Source organism: Balaenoptera ricei, chromosome 3 (genome assembly GCF_028023285.1).
Source record: "Balaenoptera ricei isolate mBalRic1 chromosome 3, mBalRic1.hap2, whole genome shotgun sequence".
Classification (NCBI taxonomy): domain Eukaryota; kingdom Metazoa; phylum Chordata; class Mammalia; order Artiodactyla; family Balaenopteridae; genus Balaenoptera; species Balaenoptera ricei.
In genome coordinates, this window is record NC_082641.1 from 59,759,572 (window position 1) to 59,783,059 (window position 23,488).

The 23,488-nt window shown below is 36.3% G+C and overlaps 1 protein-coding gene across 3 annotated transcripts in view; it reads right to left on the reverse strand.

Annotated features, from left to right (window-relative positions):
• Positions 1-23,488, reverse strand: part of CERT1 (ceramide transporter 1) — a 131,439-nt gene that overhangs the window by 13,502 nt on the left and 94,449 nt on the right. For 2 of the 3 annotated variants that reach the window (XM_059916595.1, XM_059916594.1), the window contains 4 exons: positions 13,465-13,551; positions 11,281-11,373; positions 10,698-10,775; positions 4,755-4,850 (listed from right to left, as the gene is read on the reverse strand). In XM_059916595.1, the coding sequence (XP_059772578.1) occupies positions 4,755-4,850; positions 10,698-10,775; positions 11,281-11,373; positions 13,465-13,551 (354 nt within the window). The remainder of the gene's footprint in view (positions 1-4,754; positions 4,851-10,697; positions 10,776-11,280; positions 11,374-13,464; positions 13,552-23,488) is intronic. The other variant, XM_059916593.1, reaches the window with a different exon arrangement.

Consider the following 23,488-nt stretch of genomic DNA (forward strand, 5'->3'; position numbering starts at 1 on the left):
AAACCCATGCACATATGGTCACCTTATTTTTGATAAAGGAGGCAAGAATATAAAATGGAGAAAAGACAGCCTCTTCAATTAGTGGTGCTGGGAAAACTGGACAGCTACATGTAAAAGAATGAAATTAGAACACTCCCTAACACCATACACAAAAATAAACTCAAAAAGGATTAAAGACCTAAATGTAAGGCCAGACACTATAAAACTCTTAGAGGAAAACATAGGCAGAACACTCTATGACATAAATCACAGCAAGATCCTTTTTGACCCACCTCCTAGAGACATGGAAATAAAAACAAAAATAAACAAATAGGACCTTATGAAACTTAAAAGCTTTTGCACAGCAAAGGAACCATAAAGAAGACGAAAAGACAACCCTCAGAATGGGAGAAAATATTTGCAAATGAAGCAACTGACAAAGGATTAACCTCCAAAATTTACAAGCAGCTCATCCAACTCAATATCAAAAAACCAAACAACACAATCCATAAATGGGCAGAAGAACTAAATAGACATTTCTCCAAAGAAGATACACAGATTGCCAACAAACACATGAAAGAATGCTCAACATCACTAATCATTAGAGAAATGCAAATCAAAACCACAATGAGGTTATCACCTCACACCAGTCAGAATGGCCATCATGAAAAAATCTACAAACAATAAATGCTGGAGAGGGTGTGGAGAGAAGGGAACCCACTTACACTGTTGGTGGGAATGTGAATTGATACAGCCACTATGGAGAACAGTTTGGAGGCTCCTTAAAAAACTAAAAATAGAACTACCATATGACCCAGCAATCCCACTACTGGGCATATACCCCGAGAAAACCATAATTCAAAAAGAGTCATGTACCACAATGTTCATTGCAGCTCTATTTACAATAGCCAGGACATGGAAGCAACCTAAGTGTCCATCGACAGATGAATGGATAAAGAAGATGTGGCACATATATATAATGGAATGTTACTCAGTCATAAAAAGAAATGAAATTGAGTTATTTGTAGTGAGGTGGATGGACCTAGAGTCTGTCATACAGAGTGAAGTAAGTCAGAAAGAGAAAAACAAATAGCATATGCTAACACATATATATGGAATCTAAAAAAAAAAAAAAAGGTTCTGAAGAACCTAGGGGCAGGACAGGAATAAAGATGCAGACATAGAGATGGACTTGAGGACACGGGGAGGGGGAAGGGTAAGCTGCGACGAAGTGAGAGAGTGTCATCGACTTATAAATGCTACCAAATGTAAAATAGATAGCTAGTGGGAAGCATCCACATAGCACAGGGAGATCAGCTCGGTGCTTTGTGACCGCCTAGAGGGGTGGGATAGGGAGGGTGGGAGGGAGACACAAGAGGGAGGAGATATGAGGATATATGTATATGTATAGCTGATTCACTTTGTTATAAAGCAGAAACTAACACACCATTGTAAAGCAATTATACTTCAATAAAGATGTTAAAAAAAAAAAAAAATCAAAAGAACCCAAACAGAGTCTAATGCCTCCTCGCTTAACTAAACAGAAAGCAGGCTTTGGGGCCGAAGACGGTGCTCCAGGAAAGCAGAAACCGGCTTTGGTGGCCTTTGGACTCAGACTGGAATTTAAAAAAAAAAAAAAAAAAAAAAAAGAACCAAAACATGTTAAAAAAAAAAAAATCCAACCCCAAAACTACAAACTTGAAATCATGTTTTCCAATTAGGTGCTTTTTAGAATTTTAAGTATGAAAATATACTTATAAAAAAAAAAAAAAAGAAAATATACTTATGGAACATAAATATTCTGCCAAAAAGTTTAAAATTTCAAATTACTACCACATAAAAATATTTAAAACTAGAAATCCAAGGTAAACACCAACTATGAAACATATGCATATATGATGAATGACTAAATTACTGTGAGTTGTTGAAAGAGTAAATATATCAATTTAAATTAGGCATTATTTACTGAACATTCTCAAAGACCATTTAACTTGGCTAAGAAGGCCAAATAAAGCTAGTTGGAACATAATCTCCTTAGGGACAGTGACTTAAGGCAGCTCTGTTCAATGCTGTATCCCCACCATCTAGAACAGTATCTGAAACACAGTAGGCACTCAATTATTTGTTGAACCAATGATGGAAAGCTAAAATCGCTTAAAGATCAATGATATCTTGCTTTTAAATACTGAGGCTGCATACCTAAAGGTCTATCTTGCTTTAAATACTGAGACTGTATACATAAACTGCTGAACAAAATTAATTACTTCAAAATTATAGAGGGTTTGCTACTTTAGGCAGCTCTGTAATAAGTTCTTTTGAAAAATGAACAAACATGTTATCACAGGGAAAACCAGCTCTCAATTTATGGAGTGCCTATGGTGCCAAACACTGTTAGGCATTTCACATTATTTTTCTTTTACAATCTCTCTCTCCAAAGTACCTTCCCTTACATACTTATTCACGTTATTGGGACTGATATTTTCCCAGTCATGGAGACTGGGAACTCTAGACTTTTGATTCCTTCCCTCACATTTCACGTAGCTATTAAGCTTATTACTAATCTTCTATAAGACATCCAAAAGCTTGACTTTTCTACTATTGGATACCTTTTTTTTTTTTTTTAATTTTTATTTTATTTATTTTATTTTTGGCTGCGTTGGGTCTTTGTTGCTGTGTGCAGGCTTTCTCTAGCTGTGGCGAACGGGGGCTACTCTTTGTTGCAGTGCGTGGGCTTCTCATTGTCGTGGCTTCTCTTGTTGTGGAGCGTGGGCTCAGTAGTTGTGGCGCATGGGCTTAGTTGCTCCGGGGCATGTGGGATCTTCCTGGACCAGGGCTTGAACCCGTGTCCCCTGCATTGGCAGGCGGATTCTTAACCACTGTGACACCAGGGAAGCCCTGGATGCCTTTTTTAGGTAAGCTTTCATGACCTCATACCTGACTCTCTGAAGTGGTTTTCTTGGTCTCTAGTTTCATCCCTATCAGCCTAGTCCACCAAAAATGTTACTTTGTGTACAATGGCTAGCCTACTGCTACAGACAACAGAAAATTCTGTTTAGTGGGCTATTTTATATTCCCTATAATCCAGCCCCAATTTCTCTCTCTCTAAAGTTGTAGGAGAACTTCTTCTCTACCACTCACTCCACGTGGAAGACCATCATCTAGACTATCATTCCTGGTTTCTCTTCACCCTTTCACTTCCTCCTCCTTGGGGGGAAATGGGGACATCTGAATGGTGAGCACAGAAGGAAGACTAGGCAGGCCTGGCTCAACCCTTTCTCCTGTGGACAGGATGTATGCTGGTCTGCTTTTGGGGCTTGCTCTTGTGGGGGAAGGCCTGGGACTATCCAGCTATGTCAGAAATATTATGTTTAGGGGACTTTCCTGGTGGTCCAGTGGTTAAGAATCCGCCTTCCAATGCAGGGGACATGGGTTCGATCCCTGGTGGGGAACTAAGATCCCACATGCCATGCGCTGTAACTACTGAGCCCCCAAGCTTCAACTAGAGAGCCCATGTGCCGCAACTACAGAGCCCACGTGCTCTAGAGCCAGTATGCCACAAGTAGAGAGAAGCCCGTGCACCACAATGAAAGATCCCGCGTGCTGCAACAAAGATCCCATGTGCCGCAACTAAGACCGGACACAGCCAAAAATAAATAAATAATATATTAAAAAAAAAATACTATGTTTAATTCTGGGGTAACATATTAGCAAGACCTCATGGCAGCTAGTCTTCATGTTCTCCAATCAGCTTATTAGAATTATAACTAACATTTTGGTATCTCATTTGCCTATCTCCTCTATCTTATTTCTTAATTTCTTCTGTATTCAGGAGGAGAGGAAATTCCAACATCTAATATTGTATCTCATTTGCTAGAATAATTTTGGTCAAAAGTCTATACAAAACTCCTGAATACAAAATTTGCTTTGAAGTTTTTGCTCATGTTATATTTTTTTTCTAAAATGCCCTCACCTCACCTTTGTCATAGCCTTGTTTCCATTTCTAGACATAGTTCAAATGCTCCTCAGTGTAATACAATCTGTCTCAAATCAGAGATCTCTTTCTTTTCCAATTTTTCTCCACTGTTCACCTGTACTTTTCACTCACTGTTATCCAATGGAGCTAAGTAATCTTTTAGATGTCAACATCCTCTTTCTCCAACCAAAGTTTCAGCTTGGAGGGAGTCTTATTAAACTTCTCTTTATTGTTAGCATAGCACCTTGGGCATGAAGTAATCCAAAGTTCAATGCTGCTGCTGCTGCTTTTCAACCCAGCTCTCAATCTCTTGTTCCTTGCTCTTAATGTCTTCTGTGTTTAGGGATGTGAGCAAGATTAGCTAACCAATGTCCAAATATCAAAAAAAGATGCAGTGAGAGAAAGACCAAGAAGTGAGGTACAGAACAAAGAGGGAAAAAAGTGACATCTGGGCACAACATTTGGTATATTAAAAAAGAGAGAGAAATATCCGAAGAGAGAGCCATCAGCTAATTATGACCTGTTCATATTGAAACCCCCAAACTATTTTCTCCATGGCCTAGGTAAAACAGAATGATCTGTGCACAGATTCATATTACGATCATAAAGAAATTATGTAAAAGCTAAACCAGGGAAGCAAAAGGACATTTTATTTCTCAATATTTAGTGCTTCTTTGATCACATGTAATAATTTATTTAAAAGAAATTTTTAAATGCTATCTTACTTATATCAATAGTAATAATATAGTATGATTGCAACAGGGCTGCAATTAGCAACCTACAACAATACACTGGGAATTACCTTCATTTCTCCTTCTTCTACAACCAACTGCCAATTGGCATCTCCACCTACATCCTGTAATGAGTAAGTCATGTGGTTCTGCACCATCTCTTCAACCTTAAAAGGAAAAATAGAGCCATAAGAATCCTCCTCCAATTAATAGCTATGTCATAATCTCTAAAACAGAATGGTATTCAGTTTACTTCAGTTCAGAAATGATGTTCTTAGAAAGCTAAGTGACCAAATGCACAAAGGTTAGTAGGTTTTATATAGTGTTGAAGAGTTTTAGTCCACATTCCAGATATCATATCCAGGTTAATGACAGGAAGGAGAAATGCGGGGAAGGAAGGTGCTTCACTCTAATAACACATTGGCCTAACGTGCATCAAGTGACCAAAAAAATAATTATTCCTTCCTTTATCATAAAATGCATCCTTACGGAGATAATGTCTTAAAGCATAAAATCATGGAACATTAAGGGTAAGAGGGGCACAAAGAGATGACCTAGTCCAGTGTTCCTATGTTTAAGACTATATAGAGATATTAGAAAGCTCGTTATTTGTCAAGATTTCTCTACAAAAAGGTAAGAAGATTTTCGTTATTTCGCTGATAAGCTCCTCTTTTATCATGAATATAAGCCAACTTAAAAAATAACCAATCCCTCTATGTATTTGATTCCAATTTCATTGTTCTAAACTCTTTTAGGGACAATGCTAATAATCATACACGCAAAGATTTGCAAATTATCACCTTTTATTAATAGTTCATTCTTTCTAAATTTCTAACTAAATTTCTTACTAAATTTCTTTTACTGAATTTAAATTGCAACCTCTGCTTTTAACTATCAAATTACCCCTACCCATCTTTTATAAGCAAATAAGGTCAAACAGTTCACACTCCCAGAATCCTCAATCAGATTTATTGGTAAGATTTCATTTAAGTGTTCTTTGGTAACCTTCCTAGTATGAAACATATTTTTAAACAGAACTGAAGTGAAGTGACAGAAAGATCATCTCTGAAGGAACTGGCACCTTTACCATCTATGCATAGACACTTGGTTTCTAAGTTCTATTTTCTAAACTTTTACTCATAATTTTGTTTTACCTAGTAATATTATTAAGAGAAGGCAGAAAAGAGTTGAAAAATATGCATAGTATATACTTCAATTTAAAGATTTATTCCTAAGTAACATAACTTCAGAGGCTGACTGGAAAAAACCTTTGTGCCTCTAAAATTTTGAAATCTGCTTTGAGAGGGTACAGATGACTAATGTAGGACTCCAAGTTACAAATGATACATACAAAACGTATTTTATTACCAAAAGAGGAAGAACAAAGGAAGTCCCAGTTAGTATGCATAAATAAAGCCTCAACAGTAGCGCTGGCTTGATTCATTTGTCTGTATCACATCATGATTGTGAAAAAATTCTTTTTTGATTTTTAGATCCCAAGATCTTAAAAAATCTTCAGATCTGAATACGTATGTACTTTTTAGGTACGACACTGGGAGTTAAGAACACCCATATTTATTATGAGATTAGAGGCAGAAAGAAATGTTTCCCCCAAATAGGCCCTACTTTAAATGGATTACTTGTGAAAGAAGAATGTTAAGGATTTTATTCTGCTAAAAAACAAAGAGAGTTCTGTTTAAAAAAAACTTTAGTGCCATTAAGCTCTTTCGTTGAAAAATATTGCAGGTAATTGTGTTTCTGTTTAGGAGATTATTCCTAAATTAGTTATTTCAAATGTTTGAAAAATGAGAAGGTGTTTTTGATTTATGTTTCGGTGCAAAAGAAACCAGATTCCACAAATATAAATTGAGAGAAGGTAACTTAAGTTTGAAACAATGTACAGTAAATGCATTCAACATTGTCTTGCTAGATAGATGAAAGAATAGTTACCACTGCATCTATGGAAAAGTTTTCAGTCTTTTGTCCTCATTTACTTCCTTAAGAGGGCTTGAAAAAGTCCAACAGAGAAACAAACAAGATGTATTCAGTACTGTGCTCCTAGGAAATTAACGAAACTATCGAAGTACCCAATTACTGTACTGACCATGTCTGCAAAGCCTTCATCAAGGAATCTTTATCCATTATGGTATATTCCCCGAGGTAATAACATTAAGGTTAAAAAGAAAGATGATACTGGTAAAATTTCACTATTATGAATTTTATGTTAAAATATGCAGTAGCCAATGTTACTATAGGGGCAATGACCTGGGCACATGTGACCACACTCACATTTCAGATATAAACCTAAAGATGCTCCATTTACTGTTTTCAGTTACGACTCTATATCAAAAATAAGTGGGAAACTAGGGACCATTAATTGGATGACAAGAATAAACGTATGCCAAATTTTCTACCTTATTAGGTTCAAAATTTGATATACTAGAAAATAATATTACTAGAAACATCTATCACTTAAAAAAAAAAGGCTGAATTTTACACTAAGCATAATTTCAGGAATCATGTCCTTGATTTTTTTGCACCATACAGTCTTCATAACAAATTAACTATGAAAAAACTGAAGACAAAACAGATTTGAAATAGAGGTGATGGCACTCCAATTCTTACTTTTTCTTTCACTTCACATTTGAATCACTCAGTATGCCATTTTAGGAGGCTAGATCTAATTGGACCTTTCTAACATTATTAATATAGAAACTTTAAAAGAAAATTGTCCTTTGATGGTACAACAAAATTGTATTGAACAGAAGTCTCAGAAGGGCTCAAACAGAGCTTGGATCTCTTTTTCTTACCCATGTGAAAGGAATACAACTATGCTTATTGTTACAGTCATAAAGGGATCTGTTGGATACAATAATTTATTAATAACAAATTAACAGTTTACTGTTAACCCAAAAGAAAAATGGTCAAGGACATGAATAGCCAATTCACTGAAAAATGCAAATAGCCAAGAAGAAAAATAACACTTTTATTCTATCAGATTGGCAAATATTTACTGAATGATAATATTCAGTGTCAGTATAGCAAAAGAAAACTGACCTGGGGGTGTAGCTGGTTCAACTTTTCTAATGAACAGTTTGGCAATAAGAATAAAAAACTTGGGTGTGTGCATGGCCTTTGTCCTAAAAATTCTACTTCTAGAAATATATTCTAAGGAAATAATTGGATAAGTGTACAAAGATGTACATGCAAGGATGCTGTATATGCAAGGATGCCCATGTAGCACTATTTATTAAATAATAGAGACTAACTGAAAATAAACTAAATGTTCAATATTAGGGGAGTAGGTAAATCTAGTATGCATATCCATACAATAGACAAGGAGATCTAGACCTATATTTACTGATGGGAAGATGGGCCTAATTATATGTGCGCTTTAAAAAAACAAAACAGCTAGTTACAAAACAGTATATATAGAATTACGTACTTTGGTAGAAAAAAAACAATTACTAAGGTGTGTGTAATTATCAATATGTGACTGATTTTATTTAATTTACACATACGTGGAAAAAGGATATGCATAAGAATATTAATAGTTATCTAGTAATTTCATTTTATTTACTTTCTAGTTCTGCTAAATTAGCATTCTATTACTTATATTGATACAATAAAAAAGGGAGGGGTAAAATAAATAGTTACCACAACAATGATGTTACTATGGACAAAAGTGGGAAAAAGCTTTACGCAGAACTGTTTTTGCAATGGTGATGCTCATCATTTATTAACCCACAGATGTACTACACACCCTTTGATTTTCTTTTTTTCTTTCCCCCAACTAAGGATGCTTTTTATTTCCCTTTGATTTCTGAGGTGACATCTTTAGGTGGTAACTGTTATAGAAATAAATGTGGCCAAGAAGATCCATTTATAAATCTAAGTCTTTCCTACTTTCTACAGACTTTCATTGAGAGCTACTTCATTTCCAACATCTGTCCATCAGACAGATACAGATTCATGTGTTGCTACTAATTTCCTAGTAGAGTCACATATTTTATTTGAAGTTATTTTCAGGGCATCTCTCAGTTCTACATTTAAGTATCCTACTCAAGCAGGACTATGACCATTATTTCAACAAGAACAAAACAGTCATGAGCCAAGACTTATATGTAGATAGCAAAGCCAAATTAATCAATAGTTAACTGCCAGAGCCCAAGTCTGCTAATGACAACAAATACTTTAGCAAGGAAAATAAATACTTGAAGACCTCAATGTTGTCTTCCTTCATTTCCTCTTCTGGAATATAAAACAGTAGAATAATCAAAAGTTTAAAAACAGAATCGGATCAATAACGAGCATCATACATTAGAAAAAAAATACTAGAAAGATTATTCTCAACTTATACAAAAAAGTTACACAAAAAATTAGGTAAAGAAGCTACAATTTGACAGTCTTATAAAAATCTGCACACCTGCTTCTCAGTGATATTTCACCTGTATTCAAAGGCTTTCAGCTGTTTTATATATCTCTATAGCTAAGGCCCAGGTCTGGGTTCTGAAGCCCTCATTCGTAGGCACCTATCAGCGGCTCAAATTCTTTTTTTGCTCCCATTACATTTTTTTAAATTTATAGCCTGTATATTTCCATATTTTAAGGGAAAATGGTGACCAGTACTGATGTCTTTTAGTCTGTTAATTTATTATTTTAATTCAAGGTGGAGTTTAATTAAGAATAAACCGAAGTCTCCCAGTATAATCTAGTTTGGTCAATGATTTATTGTGAATATAAGTCACTATTTTAAAAGCATACATAAATGAATGAGCAATAGGTAAGAAATATTGTAATAAATCTGGCTAAGGGTAATTTCTGATGAGGAACTGATCCATCTCTTTTTCAAAAATGTTCAAGGAAAAAAAAAGCTACAAAAGTCAGAAAAAAATTTGAGTCTTAAACTTAATTTTCTTCTTTATTACATAGTTGAAAACTAATGTAAATTTTATTTGTATGCCTCTTTTACACTGACTTAAAAATTTTTTTTATTGGAACACTCTAATAGAGAAAAAATAATGTAGATAACTTTGATTAGCTCAAAGAAATAATATTATAATGATAAAAGCTCACTTACTGAGCACTTACTACATGCTAGGTTCTAGCTCTATCACGTTCCTAGCTAGATGACAGAAGCAAAGCACAGAGGAGTTAGAAAAGCTGTCAAACATCATGCAGGAAACCGGATTTAAACTTGGTCATTTTGACTATAGAGCTCAGGTTCTTAACATACTATGACATATTGCAATCCAATAAAATGCAAACACCATAAAAATACAAAGTTGAATGGCAAATATGTGAAGATTAAAAAAAATTTTTTAACCTAATGCTGATGCTAAAAAAATATTCCTCCATTGATACTTTTGATTTTATTATGAGGGCAGAGATTGCAAGCATCCAGCTTCCTGTCCTAAATTCCTAACCCGTGCTGATACTAAATAATTTAAAATCAATTTCCATAGATTTATCATATGGACTGGAATACTCATTTCCAGGGGTAATTTGCCAAAGCAAAACGCAACCTGTTCAATGAAACTTAGTATAATGGTAATGAGACAAATTTTATTTAAAAAATTATTTCCCTGTTGAATACATTATGAGGTATTTTAAATTAGTTTAGAAGTAAGGCTTGAAACCTGCTTTAATGCTATAACATATCCTATAGACCATGTCCACAAAAGTTGCTGAATCCTGTCTGAAGAAACAGATATCACAGGATAGTTAAAAACCAGGTACCTTCTACTCGTTTCAATTCAATTTGAAATCTTTCAGGAGTATCTCCTATATGGCGAAATTCCAAGCTATTCACAATACAGGATACAAAGGGCACATGCAAGCCTGACAGAGGAACTATTTAACAGATAAGGAAGGCTTTTTTAAATGCTTGATGTTACTATTTAAAATTCAAAACCAAAACAAGTGGCCTAACCAAAAGATTTCTAGGAACTGGGAAAGCAGGCTGAAATATAGCACAGAAAGACTCAAGTCCACTCTATACATTCATACAGTACCTGGGAGCTGAATCTGTGAACATCGTCAGAGGCACTGACTAGATCAATGGAAGACATGGAGGAAGAGCGACTATAGGGCTACCAGAGACAGACAAAGAAAAAACCAAGTAATCAGAACAAAGGCACAACAGAGCATTCAGTACCAACTTCCAAACACAAGATAAAGAGAGAACAAAGCACTATATGAAACAAGCTCAGCAGCAAGTGCTGACTTCATGCACCTATTATGTGTTATGCTCCAAAATCTAATGCAGTGCTTCCAATGATACAAAATAATACCACTTAACCCCAAAGGAAAAAGAGATCTAATATCACTGGCTACGCTTCTGGTTAACTATTTTGGACAAGCCACTCCCTATTCCCCCACCCTTCTTTCCCCCTTAAATAAAAAAGAAAGAACATTATGTTCAGAAGAAGATTTCTAACAGTTCTGGAGGATGTATATGGAAGAAAACATGTAATACCAAAAAATCTCATTACTTAAATTCAAGAAAAGGAAGAAGACTTTATATAACAGGATAGTTTCGTCAACAGTGAAGAAAAATATATCATATACTTTTAGTAAACTGTGACATTAGCTTACCTTTTGGACAAATCTATGAGTCCCCACAGAAGAAAAGGCATCTCCAGATGGCATTGATGTAGGCCAATGTAACCTGACCTTTTCACTCTGTGACTAAGAAAACATATAATGTTAAATGGGAAGGTTTTGAAGTGTATTTTGCAGCTTAAGAATGGATAATATAACATTTAATTACTGAACACTTTAGTACTTATAAATATTTGAATTATGAAGTTACTCTAAAGATACAAGCCTTGCCAAATCTTGACACTTCATGTATCCCAATTTTCTTCTTTTGGATTCCATAGATACTACCTTAGACCAAGGATTAGTTCTTTTATTTTTGCTCTCAGTCAGAATTTCCAATACCAGCATGGCACCATTTACCATGAATCAACCTTAACACTGCTACCAAAATAATTTTCTTATCCAAACTCTGGCCAAATTATTCCAATCATTCCACATCATCAGGGCCCTGCAGGGCTGTATCATTTGAACCAATAATCATTGTTTGCTTCAGTTATGTTCAAAAGAACATATCATGTATATCTTTGTCTCCTTTCCATGAAGGTATTCTGCCTTCATCCCATCACCTCACTCTTGTTAAGCTGCCACTTAACCTCTTTCCTCCTTCTCAGCTTGCTTAGTTTCTTCTCACTTATTCAATAAATATTTACTAAATATACTGTACCAGAAACTATGCTGTGTTGTGTGTGTGATTATCTTTGTCATATCAACGTGTGTGGCTCTCAGACAAAGAAAATCAGGGTCTGTTTAATGACTTGTTTTTATCTACTGGAGTGTCAGGAATAGACTGATATTAAATGAGTTGATCGTCCCGTGAATATTTCTTTTATCTAAAGCATACAGAAGTTTTTATTGATTCTCTTCAACACCAACTCAACCACCATATTGATACTCAGTGGAGGAGCATTTTAGAGGCAGAAGGGATGATCTGAATCATCTTGTCCAACTCCTTGTTTCACAGATTAGAAAACCAAGGCCCAGAGAATTTAAGTGATATGTTTAGAGCTACACAGTTAGTGGCAAAACTAAGACTAACTTGTCTTGACCTCACAGTTTGCTATTCTTCATGAAATAATACATCTTAGATTAAAACAAAAGCGAAAACACAGTGAAGGGAAAAAAAAAAAACACCCAAAACACCCTAAAAAACCAAATACAATGCTGCTATTTCAGATATTTTTGGCATCCAAAATTAGAACTTATTTAGGAACTGGAAGTTCTATTGAGTGCTGTGTAGCATCTTTTGGGTATTAAAAATGTGCAATAAGCTTTTATAAATTAATGTGACAAACTTATCATCACTGATAAAAAAACAGGGAAATATAAACAAGAAAAGCAAGCAGCCACTATTGCAGATGACTTACCCTCGGATAGATAGATCAGTAAATGGGCATAACAGCCATGACTGTCTTAGCAATCAGAGGGAATAAACAAGCCAATTTTTCTATGCAAGTTAATTTGTAGTATAAAACTGATACACATATGATTTATTTGCAAGATGCTTAAAGTCTTGAGAAGAATAACTAAAATTCATCTTTAAGTACCGTCTAGTGGTAATATATGGTAACTGCATTGTTGCAGAATTAAAGGTAAAGGATCAAATTAATCTTGAAACTAGAATTAAAGGATTTTAGAAATGCCTTCCTTCAATTTCCACAGAAGGAGCTGGGTATAACTGCTGTGAATTTAATGATGAAAAAACACTGAGCAAAGTTAAAAGTGAGGAAGTAATTAAGGTGAAGGTAGTGAAAGCAATAAATGAGTTAATAATAAAAACTGAATGGTACTAACATAGAAGAAAAATAAATTCTTGGTCATCTTCCTTTTGAATTCATATGGCACTTGGTGGTGAAGAGAAATTCAAAGAGACTGTTTTACTCAGAGCAAATAAATGCTTTGTACTAATAGAATGATAATAAGGTTGGACACTTCAAGGGGAACAGGCAGAATATTTCCATTTAATTTCATGTTAATTATGCATGCTTGCTTTAAACAATCATTAGTCTTCTTTCTATTGCTTGGAAATTGGTCAATAAAGTGACTTATAAAGATTCTTCTACATTTGTGTCTCACTGTAGACAAGAGTTCATTTTTAGGTTATTAGGATCATGATTTCAAATTCTATTTATATGAATAAATACATCAAGGATTTTTAATAATTTTTAATAATATACATACCTGTTCTTCTATTTTATCTTGTCTGTCAAGAGCAGCTTCAACAGCATCAAAGAACTCTTCCTCATTAATCAAACTGTTTGGGCCTTCCTATTCAGACATACAGGAAAAAAAAAAGCTGTTGATTCAAGAAAACAGAAAACACTGATAACCCTGGCATTAACTCTAGGAGAAAGTTGAAAAGTGAGCTGACAAACATTTCTGAACCAGTTAATACACTAGGTAATATTATCACAAAGATGAACAACATATGCTCTGTGCAAATCAGTGCACAGAGTGTTACAATTAATTCACTCACTCGGTACTCAAATATTTACTGTATATTGACCGACACTGTGTTAGGGCAATAATCTAGAGCAGGGGGTTGGTGAACTATGGCCCGTGGGTCAATTCTAGTCTGCTGCCTACTTTCAGAATGGCCTTTAAGCTCAGAATTTCATTTTTAAATGGCTGGGAAACAATAACAACATTTTATGGGGAATTCCCTGGGGGTCCAGTGGTTAGGACTCTGTGCTTTCACTGCTGAGGGCCCAGGTTCAATACCTGGTCAGGGAACCAAGATCCCACAAGCTGAGTGGCATGGCCAAAAAAAAAAGGAAAAAGGAAAAAAAAAATTCATGACATGTGGGAATTATATGAATTTAAAATAAAGCTTTACTGGAATATAATCATGTTCATTCATGTATTGTTTATACCTGCTTTCATGGTACAGTGGCAGAGTTGAATACCTGTGACTTGAGGACTTGTCCACAGAAACCATATAAAATTGCAGGAAGGTTTTAAGAACAAAGTTGCAGATCTATAGCCAATGAGAAGTACAGATAGGGCTTCTGAGGGGAACCTTCCTAAGCAAAGACAATAACATCATAGAGAAGGAAAAGGTGAACCGATGCTTGAAAGCCTGCTTAGAATGGTAGAGCAGTGGTTCTCAATCACTTGGGGAACTGCCTGGGGAACCTGTTAAAATGAAAATTCCCAGGCCCCCATTCGCAGAAATTACTTTTCAGTAGGTCTTGGGGGGAGCCAGGAATATGCATGTTTAATAAGTCCTCCAAGTAGTTCTAATGCAAGTAGAACCTCAGCTGTATCAGAAGATAAAAATATAAAGAATAATAGCAAAATGGAAACAAGCAAGGTATGTATCTTGCTGTGATAAAACAAATTTAAGTGGACTATAAGTGGAACAATAGCTTTGCTGGGGCCCAGAGTAGGCTCCCCCAAAATGTGCCTCAGTGGCATATTGATTATTTTGAATTAAAGTTACTTAAGAAATGGCCAGTGAAAGAGGGACACTGACACTCCCGTCTCCCTGAAAGCAGGAAAAGAATCTCATGTGAAATGTGTATTCCCTGCACCTGGAGGTAGGACACCATTATTGCCAAAGATAGGGAATCTGGTCTGAGAAGCGGAAGCCTATATAAACAAATCTTGTTACCTTTTAAATTCACTACTCCAAGTCCAAACTCTGTTTAGACTCTTCACTAATTGGGCACCCCAAACCTAAGCTTCTTTGCCCTCACAACTTTGTTGTTTCTTTGTTGAAAGAGTATAAAAGCTGCCTGCTTTGGCCACTGCTTTGGTCCCATTTCTGTGGGACCCACACACACATGACTTAAAATTTGTTTTTCTCCTGTTAATCTATCTTGTGTCAATTTTATTATTAGTCCAGCCACAAGAACTCAAGAGGGGCAGAGGGGGAAATATCCCTCTCTACAACAGCTTCATATTACTATTAAACTTGAGGCAGGAGACAGATGGGCCCCTGGGGCAAACAGCTGGAGTTAGTTCTCTGTGGATACTCTATGATGAAAATAGGAGGAGGAGGCTGGGCCCTGCCCAGATAGAAGATAAGAGAACACATATTTCTCATTCTTGAAGTCAGGAGACCTTCCCGACTACACATGCACAGAAAGGCTCCTTGGAGGTCAAAAATGTAGGGGGCGCCACCACATAGTAAGTGATGCTAGCTACCCATAGGCCTCTTCAGTGGAATCCATCTTGGCTAAGAGATGCGCGTGCACACGTGGGAGGACCCTGAGATATACCAAACACGGACTCCGAACCAGGCAAAGCAAGATGACTGGTCAAAGGAAACCAGGAAGAAACGCCCCATATAAGTGATTCAAACTACCACAAGGGCGTGACTCTCCGAGTCTGCCCGTGTGTCTATCCACATGTACTGTACTCTTTTTTTCCTCCTAATAAACACTTTGTTTCACTACTTTCCGTCTTTGTGGGAATTCTTTTCTGCAAAGCTGAAGGGCCAGGGCCTTGTCACTGACCACTGGTCTAGTGGCTAGGATTTGGTGCTCTCACCACTGTAACCCAACCTCAATCTCTGGCCAGGAACCGAAACCCTGCTTCAAGCCTCTGCAAGCCGAGGCCACCTGAGATCAAACTGAAGGCTGAAAAGGCAGGCTTGGGTTTAAGTTCCCCCAATTTTTAAATATACAAAATAAGACACGTGAACAATTGCGGGTCTGTCTGGAATAAATCCGAAGTTGTCACTACTCCATTAAAAAGTATGACGCAACATCATCCCTGCGCTGCCACAACCTGGGGCCACACAAGAAGAGAGGGAGGAACTATGCTGTAATGCTCCTGTCAGTTCGCACAGGCATATCAGAAATCTTGATTCAATGTAGTTGTTCTTGTAGAGTTATGGGGATCCCTCAAAAGTCACTTCAAACCACACCCCCCCCCACCAACTTTTAATTTAACTACAACACACATACAGAACAGTGCACATCTTGATGAATTACCATTAAGTGAATATAACTGCAGGGGAGCAAAACGTACCACCCCAAAATGTCTCTTTGTCATGTGGATTATTTTGAGCTAAAAACAATTAAGGCGCAAAAGACTCAGGAAGAAACTTTGACCTTCCCCTCTCACTGCCTAAAAAAATTTTAGATAGAGGGTCTGTTCCTGGAGTAGAGCTATCACTAGAGATATCTGCAAAGAATATTGGCTAGGTGTTATGGCGGAAACTCAGCAGGGTCTAGAGACCAGAGTCTACTCTGTGTCCCACTGTTTCCGCATGGCCCAGCAAACATTTGTTTACCAAACATTTGCATTCCCATCTTGATGTGAATTGTCTTACACCTCTCTTTTAAGTTCCAAACCACTACTCCCACATCTTCTTTTGTCTTTAGCTGAAGATGGTATTTAAGGTGAGGGTTTCAGTCATTTTGTTGAGTTACTACTCAGTTTTCCTGGATCTATCCCACATATACATATTATTAAACTTTGATTTTCTGTTAATCTGTCTCATGTCAATTTAATTCTTAGATGAGCCAGAAGAACATAGAAGGGTAGAGGAAAATTTATTCCTCCCTGACATAACCATCTAATGACCAGCTGGATCATGAAAGAGTCCTGCAGGACTCCCTTTATAAAGCCAAAGCATTTCAGACACTTAAATGATAGCAGTATCACTTTGATCTCTTGATATGAGAAAAATATAAAATACCCCAAATTTATTCTGAACTCAAACATATTTTCTAATGATTTAAAAATTCTATTGATCATAACCACATCTACACTTTAAAAAATTGTAATACTCATTCAATCTATTCAATTACATCAGAGTCTCAGGAGTTTACCAACTGGGAACTACAGCGTTAAAAATCTGAGGGAGAACTAAAGTAACTGGAATAAATTTTCCTTTATTAAAAAACTTAAAGAAACACTTTTACCTCATCACGCTTACCAAAGAAAAGAGCTATTTATTGCTGAATCTATGGGACACTTCATAGTCTTTATCTACTGGCCCTATTAGCAGCATTTCTTATGTTAATGACTCTCTTTGGAGCCATCCTTCCCCTGGAGTCTTAATTTCCCAGTTCCTCTCTAAGTAAGCACTGTTCTTTGGGTTCCAGGGCAGGCTCCTCCTCTGTCTACCCCTTAAACGTGAGTGCTCCTCAGGGTTCCACACTTGCTCTCCCCACAGCATTCTTACTCATTTCTGTGACTTCAGTCATCGTCTGATGATTCCCAAATTCACAGCCTGTCCATCTCTCTCCTAAGTGTTAGATCTTTACATCTAATAATATATCAGATGGAGTGGTCAAGTGAATGTTTCAACTCAGATGCACCATGTCTAAAACCTGTTTTTCCCTCATCTCCATACCAATCTATCTAAGGCAGAAACCTGGGCCTGTTCTTGAATCCCTCCTTTTTCCCTCATTCAGTCACCACACCCTTCAATTCTACCTTCCAAGTATCTGATTTGTCCATGTAGGCTATCTTCAATTCTCACCTGTAATACTGAAAAAGTCTCCAAGCCCTCAGTCACAACAGTCAACTTCAGTCCACTCTCCTCACTGCAGGAAGTAAGAATGACTTAAACCCACTGCCTGAGGATACTGGTTCTAGACAGTCTTGCCGCTCCCCACTTTTGATTGGCTCTACCCTCCACAGATAAGTGCTTTGCGTTACCCTGCGGCTAAATGCTCTTTTTTCTTCTGGTCTCCAAATGTCTTCTTTCTTCTCAGCCCCTATAAGCAAACACTTTACAGGCTATTCACCTGGTTAACAAATACTCAGCCACTCATTCTTAAGGTTTTAGCTCAGACGTTGTTGCATCTGGAAGCCATCCCTGACTCAATATCTTCACAGTGTTCAAGTGTTCCATAACATACATTATTCTAATTGCCTGTTAACTACTCTGTGTTCCCATTCAATACGCAGCTAAGGCCCTCAGGCAGGACCTTTGTTTACCTTGTTCCTTGCAATATCACCCATGCCTAGCAGTGTCTCGCATTAGTAAAATCTTAAGGCACGGATTTAAGATTATAATTTCTGAGGCCACAGATGACAGAAACATTTAAACTTTATTCAATAACTAGAACATCATGAACGTTCGATAAGGACCAAAGTCATATTTTGAATTAGTGTCTAAAATCCATGCAAACGTAGTATGAACACAAGTAAATATAGATGGTTTAAAACTCCAAAAGGGGAAAAAAGTGTAAAAACAGGCCCTAGTTTATTTAAGAATTACATAACTTGATACTACAGGGATTTGAAATAAAATTCATACTTTATGGCAAGACAAGAAAAATTTAAACGTAAAAAAATTTTCTCTGCCCTTTGGCCTCCTCTTTCCCCTCTACCCTGTACTGTATATCTGCATTATGCATCCTGACCAAATCTTTCCCAAGAATACCAGCTCAATCCTAAGGTGCAACATTTTCCTAGCATCAACAGGACAACTCCTTAAAAGATAACCTTCTTTCTTGATCTTGTAAGGGGTCACATGACTTACCACCTTGTTCCTGTAAAACTGGATTGTGTAAACTGTCAATATTATGTCATTTGATGTACCGCCCTCTGTCTCAAAAAACTTATATTACTGTGCTTTGACTTCTAATGGGCAGAACAATTTTCCTCAATTTGGCTCAAATAAAATTTCCATTTCTTTCTCAGATTGACTGATTAATTTTTGTTGACATGCATGGTTTAGCTGGCAGGATATCAGAGATACCCACTAGAGGACACCTGGAGCCCACCCGGAACTGGTGCTCAGTACCAAGCATGGGTCAACTGAGCCCCACCAGCTTCTCAGTACTCCTCAGGTGTTCTGGTGAGCTCTCCTAATATCTGGATCTCATTGTTTGAGTAATGATCCTGAAATTTTATTTGAGCTGTTTCACTTAAGGCTTGGAGTCTTAAGGGGCACTGGTGCAGTTCTTGGGCAGGACTTCGGGGATCTGGACAAGGGGCCCAGGGAAACATAGGTGGCTGGGTTTTTGTTAAATTTGGCTTACACTGAAAAAAATGAGTTGATACATGTTCTGAACAAAGTTTTTGCTAGTGAAATGAGAGACTGAATTATTCAGCTCTGAAGAATAAGGGAGATCCACTACAACCATTAAGTAAATACTGCTCATCCAACGGGGCACAATAGAGGCTGATAACCTAGTGCTCTAAGCACCCATGGTGGTTTTAGGCTGTCACAGGGAGAAACTGAGCCATGTACAAGAGTCAAACCAACCCAAGGTTAACTCCTTGGGGCTAGACTCAGAAGCAGCACATATTTGATCTACCACACTGTCCTCAGAAAGTTGTGCAGATCATATCTCATATCCCATCCGAATTAGGCTATGAAATAATGGGAAATTGTGCCTCAAAGGCCAAACAGCTCCCAGATGGACAGTCACCTATGGGAATACCAGCTGGGTTTATGTATGCTTGCAAGTTCTTAATCGGAACTAAAGGATGTTGGGCCCTGAAATGGTGAGACAGGTTCTTCTGGCACTCCCAAACTGATTTTTTTCAACAGCAGTAAGAGTTTTTCTCTTTTCTAAAATTATATTAGCAGGGAAAAATATTTGTTGGGCTAGCTTCTTAGATCCTTTGAATGGGAAAGTCTACTAAATTGTTAAAATTTTAGAGAGCTCTCATCTTAAATATTGTACCTATTTTAATTGGTATACAGAAGCCCCAAAAGGCTTCAAAATTTCAAAATAGCCTCATTGAAAGATTTGTTGTAGAAAGTTAATAAAAGATTAATGATATAAAAGGTACCTAAAACTTTAACTACTGTTCCCATCTACTAATTATCTTCTGTCTGAATTGCCTTTCTACTCAGAAGACCCCATTAAATGGTTACCTTTAGGAATGGGACTACATGAGGCTTGTAGGCAAGCCTCTTCAGATCAAAGGCCAAACTGAGGGCCACAGTTAAATAATTTCTTAAACCCAGGGAGTATCCTTAAAAGTGTTTATAAACAGATTACCAGGACTTCCCTGGTGGTGCAGTGGTTAAGACTCCGCGCTCCCAATGCAGGGGGCCCAGGTTCAATCCCCGGTCAGGGAACTAGATCCCACATGCATGCTGCAACTAAGGGTTTGCATGCCACAACTAAAGGAGCCAGTGAGCCGCAACTAAGGAGCCCACAAGCTGCAACTAAGGAGCCCTCGAGCTGCAGCTAAGGAGCCCACCTGCCACAACTAAGGAGCCCGCCTGCCGCAACTAAGACCTGGTGCAACTAACTAACTAACTAAATAATTAAAATTAAAATAATAAATAAATTTAAAAAAAAATAAATGGATTACCAAGTTGGGAGGTGGAAAGCCAGTGGTCTGACTAAACTGACCATAGCTGGAAATTGGAGCCTGATAGTAATTTTTTTTGGGGGGGGGGGTGCTGCTTCTTCCCTAAGCTAAATGAAGGAAAGTAAGACATTCCAACATAGGTGAAGGGGTATGTCAATCCTTTGAAATCACTGAGGTGGCCACCCAATTCTTTGAGGAAAAAAAAACAAAAACAAACAGAAAAACTGTTCTTATTTTACAAATCTAGTCTTTATAGGACCAGAGGTATGGCTCCAGAAATAATCCAAAGCCCACCAATCTTTTTACCACTCCCAAAATGTCCCCGTATTTATCTTAAGAGGCTTGTAAACAGAGAAAAAAACTTTTTTTCTGGCCTTGAGGGAGGGTAGATAACTTGGTACTTGACTTGTTAATGACAAATAGAAATCTTAAGTGTCTTCTCATAAATACTAGTAAAAAGGTTTTAGCAATCTAGATAGGTGATCTTGATTTGTTCCATCTGCCAGAAACCCAATTTGAATTCAACCTCTTTTATAACTGAGGGTTTTATACTGTTACACCTGATTCCTGGCTGAAATTTTGGAATGGGCACTATGAGGTCTCTGTGTCTGTTTGTGTGCTTCTTCTTGTCTACATAGGTGTGTTGTAGATGTGTGGTACTGCAAAAATTAATTTGTAAAAGAGCTCTGTTTAATTGGCTTAAAGGAAATTAAGCACTTATATAAATATTCAGAAATACAAAAGAACCTGGCCAGAATGAATTTCAGGTTTATGTGATCTAGGAAACACTCAGTACTGAATTAATATCTGGTATTAAAGTTAGCTTAAGCTTGTTGGTTTAATTAATACAAATATGTCTTTAGAGTCATCAACATTAAGTATAATACTTTTATTGTACCTAGGTATACTAGAAATCAAATAAAACCTTATTATTCTTGTTAGAAAGTTGTTCAGCAAGAAAAAATAACAATATGATGAAACTTTTAACTCTTTAGGAATAACTGTGTTTTGGGGATGTCTATCTAAAATACTCTTTCCAGATTTTGGTAACTTGAAACTTTAGAGTTGTGCGAAATTAACTTAAATAATGGGAATCCATCAAATACCCAGGTCATTTCCAGCTAAGATATTGGGACATTAATTACTGAGCACAGGTTTCCTTTTTCAAAGAAACTAAGGTTAGTTAGGACTATTAATATGTTTGATGTCCCATTAAGACATTTTCTGTAAGAAAGAGAATGTTTTCTAGAACCATAAATAGTATTTATAAGCTTGCCAATCTGAAGAATACTAATGGAAAAGACAGTTCATAATTGCTTACTTAGTTTTTGCTAGAAACTATGTTTTAAGGTTAAGAATTTATAATATTATAAAATAATAAGGGAAACATTTCAGTATCCAAGGAAAATGGGAAGCATGTTTTCACTAAAAGAGGGCATAAGGAATGGAAATGCATTTTGTTAAAGGAAAAAAAGGGTAGTTTTGTCTTAGAGCTGGTTGTTTCTGAATGGAAAAGAAAATAAGGGACAAAATAATAAAATAAAATAATAATAAATAAATTAAAATAAATAATAAATAAAATAAAAATAATAAAATAAAATAAAATAAAATAATATGGATACAGAAAGTTGTAAAAGGGTTGAGGAAAACGAACACTGAGAAAAGAGTTTTGTACATGGTCAGGATTGGCTAAGATTGAGTTTAGTTAAGAAAATGATTTTTAAAGGTAAAGTGTATAAAACCTGAATTTAGTTTTCTAAGAGCACAAAGTTTTCTTAAAATATTGAGCTGCTTTTGGTAAGAGACTGTGTGACTTTCTTTGCCTTTAAGTGATTTACTACCTTTGAAATCTTTTATTGTCACTTTGCTTAAATGAATGGGTATTGTTTCACAGTGACCTATGATCCTATTTAACCAGGTATTTTGAAACTTTTTGATATTTTTGACAAACGTCCCAAAGATCAAATTCTAAATGAAGTTCACTGGACCTCTAGTTAACTTTGAGGTTTTCCAAAGGGTACCTGGTATGCCTCAAAATATTTGTTTTCTCTCCATCTTATAGAGAGGAATATTAAGCTAATTAGGCTTATTTGGTATGTTAAATTACATGGGAAGCATTGTCAAATTTGAGTGGTGATAATACTTCTCAGGTTATATCATATGGGTAAATGTTATTAATATAGAAATTCTAGAAATTATATAGAACTCCTAAAAATCTGGTATGTCCTGGTAAAATGTTATCAGTCATAATTCTAGTAATTATCTTAAACTGTTGTATGTCACAACAGTAACCAAGTTTATTTGTCAACTGGCATTGTAATCAGGTCTTTAACCTTGACTTTTTGAATCTTTTATCATTTATGGACAGTTATTATTTTACTCTGAAGTTTTTGCAAAAATGCTTCATCTTGAAGAAGATTCACAGAAAGGACTTTAGGACAATTATAGGTTTCTGATAACTTTCAGATCATACCACTGAACTGGGTAAGAAATTAAAGACTTCTGATGGAAAACCTGATGGCTTCATAAAACCGTTAACTGAAGATTAAGATCAAGGATTAGTCACATAAGACTGAGTGAAATTATGAGTATGGTTTTATAATTTTTGTTTTTTGTCTAAAATATTATTTGTTTTTAAACTGTTTTCCAGATATAAAGAAATCTTTAAATCACACCTCGGTATGTAGAATTGAAACATTTATCTTTTCTCTCTACCTGATCCCTTCAGAATCTGTAAACTCTTAGGTTCCTAGCAACTTTCTCAGGTAATAAGGAAGGCCACCTCCTAACAGGTACAGGAATCTCAAGGTATTCAGGAGACTTTGAGAAGAGAGGAATTCACCCAAACCTAGCACCCAAATCTACAGTTGTCACAGGTGGAATCTATGACATGCCTTTAGTGTGGCTTTCCTGGCCCTGAGAATTTTTTTTTTAAAAGTTCAATCTGAGATTCCTTGTGAAAAGT